The following is a 10531-nucleotide window of genomic DNA, read 5'->3' as shown; positions in this document are numbered from 1 at the left end:
GCCTGCGCGCCGGAGGGGGCGGGGAGGGCGAAGGGTCGCTGTGCGCAGGCGCAGTGTGGTGGCCGCGCTTCGCGGCCGGACCGAAATCTGGCGGGGCGGGGGGGGACCTGGGTGGTTCTCTAGCCCCTGGTAGAGGAGAAGGGCGTGGAGCGGGTTGATTTGGCGGACAGGGTGGTGAGTGTGCGTGTTAGGACACCGTGAAAGGGTCAGTTGATGACGTTTGATGACGTGGAGCGCCTCCTTCCTGGTTGTAGGGCAGTCCAAAAGGCAGAAAAATGGCAAGAAAAGCTTCTTTCTGCATCAAGGCAAGGTTTTCATTACAGTGAAAGAAAGGTTGGAAGTCCTCAGGGTGTGGTTGGGGCCGAAGCCCTTTTTGGAAGGAGAGAAATTTTTCCTGATCTCCGTGCATTTATCATCTGGTAATGCCTCCCCTTAGTCGTTGAGGCTTTGCTCCCTGGACCTGCATCCCCTGGCAGGTAGATCTGACTTGTGAGTCTCACCGGTGTAGGGAATTCTGCAAGTTGTATCTGAGGAGGAGGGTTTGGTTGCTGTTGTACAGCTTGTTCTTGGCTGAATTTTTGGTACGTCCCGTACTGTATGCCCCATTGGCCCGGACGATTGAACACTTACCTTTGCCAAACGGATGAAGAAAAAAGTAATCTTGTTGGAAAATGGGGCTTTTTCACTTAGTAAATGGTAGGTTTAGTTGAGATCTGGTTAGTTTGGAAAAGTGACTGGTCGGGAGGGGGGAAGAACCAGCAGTTTCCTTAGTAGTACTGCACGAACCTGATCCTTCAGTATATTCTGTCTCCCTTGGGGCTTTTAAGGCGTCCACAGGTGGCGTAGGTCTGAAGCTTTTGACACTAAGACGTATATTCGTTCGTTTACGTACTTCATGGTTTCTTGGGACACATTCTAAACGTGAAACGTTAACCTTTTTGGACCCAGGTCCCCTTGTAGTGGCTACATGTCTCTGACTTCTCTCTGGTTTGTCTTTAATTTTTGACATTTACAAAATGTCTTAGGTCAAGCTCTCAGGCTTCCCGCAGTCTGTGGAGGTTGTATGTAGTGTCATAAGTGTCCTGATCTGCCTGTTTGTAGTTCGACGGTTTATATTTGCATTTGATGGACTTTATCCGCCTTTAGACTTCCCAAGTAAGAAGCGGAAGAGGAGCCGCTGGAACCAAGATACGATGGAACAGAAGACGGTGATTCCGGGAATGCCTACGGTTATCCCCCCTGGACTTACTCGGGAACAAGAAAGAGCTTATATAGGTAAATACACGTTCTGCACCCAAATGCGTTTTCAGATTGTCACAATTTATTCTGAGCAACATTCTATGTGTTGTCAGTTTGAGACCTTAAAGTCTTGTTCTTTTAAGATGAGGTGTCAGCAGGTGTGTATTCTTAACTTTGACATAACATCAGTTTTTGCTGTGTAAGTCCTGCGTTTGCAGCTCCTTGTTTTGGTCTGTCTGTAACAGCAGTGTTCTCCATGAGTGCCAGGAAGGTAGAGGGATCCACTTTAGGAGTGAGGGCAGTCCCCGGTCCAGCACCCCACCTGCCCTTTTCAGCTCCTGTTCATTGTCAGTTGTGAGGGGAGTGTCTTCTGCCTCTCTGGACACGGCCCAGTGGAGAACACTGCAGGTATTATAAACTAAGTACCTTTTTCACAGCATGGCTTTTCACCATAATTTCATATTCCTCCCTCCCCTTCAAATGTGGTCTTTTATTTTTTTATAGGTACTTTCTGAAAAGAAAAAAAATTTAATATAATCAAAGGCTGTCTCTGAAAGTGTTCACAGTGCACCCCTTTTTACCATTTTGTTGAATCTAACCTTTCCTTCAGCATCTTTTCTGGTTTGGTCTTGGAGAGCTGTCTTAAAACGAGGGCTCTTGTACTATTTACCATCAAAGAACTCTGCTGGGAAAGGGGTGCTACTTGGATATGGAAGGAGGTGATAGGGTGAAAGATCTTAATTGTGGGGAAATTGCAAGAATTAACAATGACTGTCCACAATGTAAATGAGGTTAATCTCAAAATTACCTTTTTTTAAACACAAGGTTTTTAATGCAAGTCTCACCTTTATTCATGTATCTGCAGCTGTTTCTGAAAAGTTCACTTCAGAATATATCTTACTAACCAAATAAACATCCCCTTTGGAGTAAATTAGGGCAAAAGCTGCCTAGGCCAATGAGGCTGGGCCTTTCACAAATACAAGCTTCAAGCCTGGCATGTGTTATCCTTGAGGATCTTAATCTCACGTTTTTTAAATGCTGAGCGTTTTGGGGTGTTGGAATTGTTTATCTTGTTCTCACAGTACTAATATTTCTTCTTTCCCCACTGTTCCAATCTACTGCCACCCACCCCCTCATCTCCTATGTTAGATCGTTCTGGGTCTTTACAACCTTGTGAAATGTCCCTAGTGAGATGACATCCCAAGAACACAAACAGTCTTAGAAAATGGGAAAAGCAAACTTATTCTCTATATCTCTTCAGTTCTCTTCTGTGTAGGGAGTTAATGCACTGAGCCCGAAGGACTGTTTACAGCTATAATCAAAGTGGATAGAGTCAAAGCTGAGGCCAGTATAGATCTCAGCTCCAAGGAAGATCCCAAACTTCCGGTTTAATTGCCAGCTATTTCCTCAGATCAGACCCCACATCCCTACAGTAGTTAGGACTGCCTGCCCCCATGAGGGGGACTTTACTTGAGTTCTTGAGCTTAATACTTGCCCGTCAAGTCAGAACTTTCCTGGCATGAAAGGGCTTAGGTGTCCTGAGATCTTACTCATCTTCTGTCTCTCCTAGTACACGCTGCTTTGTACAGTTGCCCCCAAGTATCTTCTCTTGATAGGAAGGTGGATTTTCACATCTGGAATTGGGAGTGGGTATATGGTATAGCTTTGGGGGGTGTATTTAAAACTAGGAGAGCTTGGGCTAGACCTGTACTAATCCTGTTTGGGAGCCAACTTAACGTTAACCTAGCCTAGTTAATAACTTGCCCTTGTTAGAGATGCCTGCTCACAACTCTCAGATGCTACAAAGGTAAGAAACAGGTGGCTATTCAGCACGCTGAAGAAAACGATCTTGCTCTGCAGTTCCCATTATCTTGAGAAATCAGCCGGGTAACATTTCCCTGGAGTCATTGAACTTTTGTGAAACCCTCCTCTCTCTTTCACATACAGCCTCATTTGTCAAGGTCTGAGGGCCACACACATTCTCCTTGACCCACACTTCTGTTTTCCACACCCCTACTTTTACTCCCCTCACAAGGAGCAAGTCTGAAAACAGACTTGATAACATCTCACGGTTTACTGGTTTACTAACGTATATGAAGATTTGAATAAAAGCAACAGGTACTAGGAGATCCTTATTAGTACGGATCGGGTTGTACAAAAAGAGTATGTATGATAAACTTTTTTATGAGGTATTGAATTGGTTATTAAATGTCTTGTTTGAGGAATTTTGAATCGTATCAATGAAAATGATCTTTGCTCAACTGGTATTTTTCCTTGTCCCATGTGAATTGGATTTCATTTTGGGCTATGCTTAGTACTTACTATAGACAAACTCTCAAGAGTCTTGCCCTCCAAGTAATTTGGTCGGGAACAGGGTATTGATGATAACATAGTGCTTTGTTCCGGGTGCCACTTGGTGGGGAGGGAGAGGCGGAACACCGAACCATTGCTTTGATGTTGGCCTTAGTGAACAGTCTATACTGCTAACCCCTCTTCCAACAAACTGTTTGCTTCCTTAAGTGATAACCATTTTGAAGTGAAAAATACCTATAGATGTAAATGGACTCCTGCCGATAGGTGGTTGGGGGTTTTTGCCTCAAAGTGTTCACTGATCAGTCGTCCCTTTCAAAGTCTCCGAGTTCTTCATGCTTGTTGTTGAGATTTGAGATGTTTTTTGGTAACATTGTCTTTTTTCCATCCTTTTTTTTTCTTTCCTAACCTGGTTTCTTCCAGTGCAACTGCAGATAGAAGACCTGACTCGTAAACTGCGCACAGGAGACCTGGGCATCCCCCCTAACCCTGAGGACAGGTTGGGAAACAGTTTTAACCAGCTGACAGTAACGCTTTTACCTTTTTCTCAATACGTTTTACTGGTGGCAACATAATGTGTCAGTTCAAAGAAATCCTAGTAAGACGACTGATAATACTCTCGATTATTGGGCCTAGGGTTTAATTAGCAATCTATGTGGTTAGTCATCAGTTAGAAAATTGGAGTGAAACTTAATTGCTAGCAGAGTCAAAAGTTACAGGAAAATGGACAACTGGTTTGCAATTGGTAAGCGTGTAGGTTTTCACCTGATTTACTCACCCTCGATAGGGTCAGGGAGGTGTGGCCCGTTCACCAGCCTTCACAGTAACCGCTTGGGTGGAAAGCCAAGGGTATAGAGTTTTTCTCACAGGTACACGGTGCAGGGATTAAGACTATTTTTAAGCATTACTGGGTTTGAGCAGACCAGAAGCCCAATCTGGTTAACTCACTGCTGCAGTCCTCCTCGTGGTTTTGAGATGGTTTTAAAATAGCTGAGATTTCTAACCACCTTCCTTCACTGCCAGTGAATTTTCAGCCTTGGCCATTGCCTGGGGGTATTGGGAGGGGCCAGAACATTTCTCACCTATTTGGGAAAGGCTAGCCGCCAACCCTAAATCACCTTTATTTTTTTTTTTTTTAAGAGTGGGGTCTTCAAACAGCTGTGGTCATGTCATTTCAGTTTATCATTTCTCTCAGCTTTGAAGAGTCTGAGGGAAATGAACTTTTTAACCAGTAATTTTACTGGCTGGTTGAACTTAAAGCCACTAAAGTCCGGTCCATCTACCAAAAGGGCAGTGTGCCTCCCTCTCGGTGAAATTTCTTAGTGAATGCATCACAGTTGAAAGCACTTTAAGAATTAGTGTTTTTGGCTTTTATTACCCAATTAATGGCTCATTAAGTCAGGAAGATGATATAATGGTTTTAGAAGCCACTCGCTTATGCATCTTTCTGCTGCCATTTGCCAGGGAACAAATTAGTTTCTCCATGTGTTCTCTAACTTTACGTGATTAAATTTATTATTTTTTACCTGTAGATTTTGGTTGGAAGGTTGCGTTTTATATTTTTTGTTGTTGTTTTTCCACCCCNNNNTTTTCTGTTGAGTAATATGTCTTAACAGGTTACCAGGCAATTCCTCAAAAGGTTGAATTTTTAACAAACCTTTGCTTTCTGGAGAACTGGGATTAGAGTTTAGTTCATCTATATGATGCCTATTCGAAGTGAAGAAGTCGGGCCATTCTGACCTAGAATATTAGCTATTTATTGCCTTTTACATTCACAATTTGGGAAGAGGTTAAACTGTTGGGAGGCTTTTAAATGGCCAATTTGGTACTGGTAAAACTTGTTCTGTTGATTAGCCAGAAATGCTTAAATTCTAGACAGCTGTGGGGTGGGACTTAGAAATGTCAAGCATGTTAGAAATCCAACCAGAGCAGAGTTTTCTTCTCCCTTGTATTCAGTTTGAAAGAGGGCCTAATGCCTCATTGGTTTTGCTTTTGAGCCCAGGTTGGAGGGAATTGCATGAGTTTCTTACCTTAATAAGGTTATTTCTTAAGAAGGTGTATTCTCAACATTAAGCCACTTTCTGCTATTTTGATGTTGCTTAAGTTGCACAGTTAAAAATGTTTTTAAGATCTTTTATAGACTTAAATGTATAAGCTGATAGTCTAATGAGCTGGGGTATGTTTGCTTTTGTTCACTATCATTGGATTGTGTCAACAGTTTATATAAATGCTAGAAACGGAGGTGTCATTTAGCCGTCATTAGCCATGAACAAACCTGACCTTTTATTCCATCGTGTGTGTAATGTGGTATGACATGGTTCCCTTTAGGCTGAAGACAGTGGGAGCAGCCGAGTTCAGTCCTTGCTCTCCAACTAGACAAGGTTCTCTCAACTAAACCAAGGGTATAGGAGTCTTGACTACTTTCAGGATGTTTTTTTTAATAACCTGATCCACATGATCTCTTCCCTTCTTGCAGCTGCTACTAAATTTTCATTCAGAATATCAAGCTATGGTCCTTTTTGTAATCTCAACTCAGATTTCTAGGAGCGTAACGTCTCTTTTTTTTTATTACCGCAAATTCCAGCTGTGGTAAACTGACCATTTTATCATTACTATTTTTTACTTGTAGCAACAGCATTTTACTCCTTAAAAAAATGAGAGAGAGAAAATCTGCTTTCTGGACTTGTAAACTCTGGTGGAGAATCCTAGGTTTTCCCCTTGCCGTTTGCAGGTCCAGACCCTAGACAAGTACTTGACCAAATCTGCATTCGCAGCCTCTAGCAGAAGCTGCTTTAGCACTTTAACGTTTTTCTCTACCCAGACTCCCCAACCTCGAACAGCCAGAAAACAGGTTGGCTCCTGGGCCTTGGACACAGCCAGCCAGGCCATTGAAGGAAAAGCAGAGACGAAGCCTTGAACCATCTCTCTCCATTGTGGGGCCAAGTAGCTGCAGCAGCCTTGAGTCCCAGTCGCATTGGGTTAAAGAGCTCGTATTTAGTACTCTGCGGTAGGGGTGCAGACACTCTTCCTGATAGGGCGCGAGCTCTGCAAGAGTCCACATTTTACCTAAACTTGGGGTTTCCGTGGTTCATAGAGTTGTAATACTGTACAGTTTTTTTTTTTTAAACAAAAGAAAAATCCATACTTGGCAAGAAGACTCCAGAAGATGATACTGTCCTTGCCATTTACAGTCAAGAGATTATCCCCCAGAAGGAGAGACATTTTTCTTCTCAACAATTAGAAACCAGACCGTTTTTTTTTTCCTTTCTCACACACACCCCAGTCCTAATGCTAAGCCAGCTCTCATCTCCCCAATCCACACGATCTTGAATAGCACACGTTATGGTCGGTTCCTCCGAAGAGTGTTGTGTTAGGGTCTGAGAGGCAGAGGGGCTGGGGAAGACTAATTTTAGCCCGTGTGGGATGAGAAAAGTGAAGGCAGAGCAGTAACAGGGCTCTGTTTCCCACAGGTCCCCTTCCCCTGAGCCCATCTACAATAGCGAGGGGAAGCGGCTTAACACCCGCGAGTTCCGTACCCGCAAAAAGCTTGAAGAGGAGCGGCACAACCTCATCACAGAAATGGTTGCCCTCAACCCTGATTTCAAGCCGCCTGCAGATTACAAGTAAGCAGAGGGGCTGGGTGGTTCAGGATGAGGACACCTGTGATCTGGGAGAGCTGTTCCGGTACTCACATATCCTCTCGGTTCTAGAAGAGCTGTGCTGTGTCTTTGTCCTCTCTCAGAAACATGCAGAGTCCATGAGTCTTTTCTTTCTTAGACCTCCAGCAACACGGGTGAGCGATAAAGTAATGATTCCGCAAGATGAGTATCCAGAAATCAATTTCGTGGGGCTGCTGATTGGGCCCAGGTGAGTAAGTGCGGTCCTGCAGCACAGCGCATCATTCCTGAGAACTTGAGAGAGAGAGGTCTGTCCGAGGCCCCGTTCAGTGCCATTGATGGCTTCCCTTCCTGTTTTTGGTGGGAGTTCGTGCCTTTCTGTGAGAAAATCTCTTCTAACTTCTGCATTTTACTGCAGAGAAGTACGATCTTGGGGCTTGTTTGCTGTGGCTGCCCTTAATTGGGGTCGTGGAGCTTTTGGTGGGAAAATCCGTGCACTCACACTTTCCTGCCGGCATGATCAGCCCGCTCTGTCTCTTCTGGCGTGTGTCCTTGCCTGGCAAATAATACAAAAACTGTCTTCTTTCTGCTTCTGATAGAGGGAACACCTTGAAGAACATAGAGAAGGAGTGTAATGCCAAGATTATGATCCGGGGAAAGGGGTCTGTCAAAGAAGGGAAGGTTGGTCGCAAAGATGGCCAGATGTTGCCTGGAGAAGATGAGCCGCTTCACGCCCTAGTTACCGCCAACACCATGGAGAATGTGAAGAAAGCCGTGGAACAGGTGAGGCGGCCGGAAATGCAGCGTGTTGCTAGAAGTCATACGGTGGCCCCGGTGCTCCCCTAACTGTCTGTTTCGTCTCCGCTAGATCAGAAACATCCTGAAGCAGGGTATTGAGACCCCTGAGGACCAGAATGATCTACGGAAGATGCAGCTTCGGGAATTGGCCCGCTTGAATGGGACCCTTCGGGAAGATGATAACAGGTGTGTCATCAGTTTGAAGGGAGAGTGTGCTCAGACCTAAAGCACCTGTGGGAGAAGGGAGCTTGACCCTAGCTCTTGATGACTTTTTCCCCCCTCCTTCCTCGACAGGATCCTAAGACCCTGGCAGAGCTCAGAGACCCGCAGCATCACCAATACCACAGTGTGCACCAAGTGCGGGGGGGCTGGCCACATTGCTTCTGATTGTAAATTCCAAAGGTGAGCGGCTGGAGTTGGAGCTCCTTTGTAGCCTGTGGTGTGCAAGGCTTTTTGTTTTGTTTTGTTTTGTTTTGGCACGTTGTTGGTGGGTTACTGTTAGTTACTCTTTGGACCTGAGAGAAGCTTCCTTTCTGTGAATGTGGTCCGTGATGGTGTGATGTTAAAAGCCCAGAATGATTAGAAGCAGCTTGTGCAGAACATCTGTATCTTGTGGCACATCGTGAGTTCAGGAACATTGGAAGCTTCCATTGTGGGTATACATGTTTTTACTGTGGCTCAGTGTTAGCTATTTTTTGCTGCTAAGCAGTCTGGATTCTTGACCGGTTTTGAACCAGCCCTTGATAGCCTTGTTTTTCTACTTTTTTCTCCTGTGGAAAATGTGGCAAGTGCTTTAGTCTTGCATATGTTCTTTCCCTCAAACTGGGAATGTAGGATTTGATGCAAGCAAGTTTGCTTTTTGGAAGAGCCTGTGCTCTCCTGGCTCCCGTGGCTGGCATGGTCATGTGCTCTCCGTCATCTCTGTTGTGGCAGAGATCCACGTGGTGATCCCAGAGGCAGAGCGGGGCACAGAACTGAAAATTTGATGAGACTCTTGAGGAAGGATGGTTGGATTCCTCAAAACCGTCAATTTCTCAGAAAGTAAAACTTTCCTAATAATGAGGTGTTTTTTTTCCTTTTCTCTCTATTCCCTACTCCACCTTCAGGCCCGGTGACCCCCAGTCAGCTCAGGATAAAGCCCGGATGGATAAAGAGTACTTGTCCCTCATGGCTGAGCTGGGCGAAGCGCCTGTGCCAGCATCAGTGGGCTCCACCTCTGGGCCCGCTGCCACGCCCCTGGCCAGCGCACCTCGGCCTGCCGCTCCCGCCAACAACCCGCCTCCCCCGGTGAGTTTCCGGGAATGGTTCTTGTGGCCTGGCCCCCATTCTCTTCCTCAGAGACCGGGGCGCTATGGCCAGATGCTCTGGGTAGAGCAGGTGGACAGACATGGCTGGCAACATTGTTCTTCCGGATGTCAGGATGTTCGGGGATCTCTCACTTGGGGAAGATCCTGTCCTTGTGTTTTGGTCCTCTTGGCAGAACCGAAAGAACAGTGTTGCCACCAGGGGGAGCAAGCAGGGACGTTGGCGGGAAATGCTCTCACATAGTCTCTCATGTCCACCACCCAGAGCCGCCCACCCTGGATGAATTCTGGCCCTTCGGAGAGTCGGCCCTACCATGGCATGCACGGAGGTGGGCCCGGTGGGCCCGGAGGTGGCCCCCACAGCTTCCCACACCCATTACCCAGCCTGACAGGTGGGCATGGTGGACATCCCATGCAGCACAACCCTAATGGACCCCCACCCCCTTGGATGCAGCCGCCACCACCACCGATGAACCAGGGCCCCCACCCACCTGGGCATCATGGCCCTCCTCCAATGGGTAAGTAAGTGTCAGACCAGAAACCTTGGGGCTTTGGGAGCAGCAAGGGTTACATCAGGTTGCCGCGAGCTGGAAGCAGCCCTCGGAGTGGCTGGGCATTGCACCAGGTCTCCTGCCAAGGCTTGGGCTCCAGGAGGAGCACGACTTCATTCTGGTTCAGGAAGTGTTTTCTGCGTGGGGTAGACAGAGCCCCGCTTCTTCGAGGCAAGGTTCTAGAACTGTTGCTACGAGGGTAGTGATTGCAGGCTGTATGACTGAAAGCGCTGTCGGTGGGGGGATCTTCTCTGGCTAGTTCCAATGTCCTGCTAAGTCCCTGCTCTTTCCTTCCATCAAGATCAGTACCTGGGAAGTACGCCTGTGGGCTCTGGGGTCTATCGCCTGCATCAAGGAAAAGGTAATGCAGCCCGTCCCTTGCTCGCTTTGGGGGTCTGCCCTGCCCTGGGCCTTAGGGGTCTCTGTCCTAAGTCTCTCCTCCCCTGAGGCCTCACCGTCAACTTCACCTCCCTGCAGGTATGATGCCGCCGCCGCCTATGGGCATGATGCCGCCGCCGCCGCCGCCTCCCAGTGGGCAGCCCCCGCCCCCTCCCTCTGGTCCTCTTCCCCCATGGCAGCAGCAGCAGCAGCAGCCTCCGCCACCCCCTCCGCCCAGCAGCAGTATGGCTTCCAGTACCCCCTTGCCATGGCAGCAAAGTGAGTGGAATATTTGGGCCTTTGGGGGTGGGTGGGATGGGGAGGTGGGCACATG

General features: G+C 47.0%; 1 protein-coding gene across 13 annotated transcripts in view; it reads left to right on the top strand.

The window, feature by feature from the left end:
* The first annotated feature begins 348 nt into the window (after positions 1-348).
* The window catches only part of SF1 (splicing factor 1), a 12481-nt gene continuing 2298 nt past the window's right edge, over positions 349-10531 (top strand). The window contains exons 1-13 of one of the 13 annotated variants that reach the window (XM_077759739.1): positions 353-696; positions 1147-1275; positions 3973-4048; positions 7020-7172; positions 7327-7416; positions 7766-7949; positions 8035-8150; positions 8259-8366; positions 9071-9251; positions 9513-9597; positions 9723-9786; positions 10121-10180; positions 10297-10476. In XM_077759739.1, the coding sequence (XP_077615865.1) occupies positions 672-696; positions 1147-1275; positions 3973-4048; positions 7020-7172; positions 7327-7416; positions 7766-7949; positions 8035-8150; positions 8259-8366; positions 9071-9251; positions 9513-9597; positions 9723-9786; positions 10121-10180; positions 10297-10476 (1451 nt within the window). In that variant the 5' untranslated portion in view covers positions 353-671. Of the gene's footprint in view, positions 697-1122; positions 1276-3972; positions 4049-7019; positions 7173-7326; positions 7417-7765; positions 7950-8034; positions 8151-8258; positions 8367-9070; positions 9252-9512; positions 9791-10120; positions 10181-10296; positions 10477-10531 lie in introns of those variants that run through there. The other 12 variants (XM_077759733.1, XM_077759737.1, XM_077759736.1 and 9 more) reach the window with 12 other exon arrangements.

The sequence above is a fragment of the Crocuta crocuta genome, unplaced genomic scaffold (genome assembly GCF_008692635.1).
Source record: "Crocuta crocuta isolate KB4526 unplaced genomic scaffold, BGI_CrCroc_1.0 scaffold53, whole genome shotgun sequence".
Taxonomy (NCBI): Eukaryota; Metazoa; Chordata; class Mammalia; order Carnivora; family Hyaenidae; genus Crocuta; species Crocuta crocuta.
This window is presented reverse-complemented; position numbering and strand designations above follow the sequence as displayed.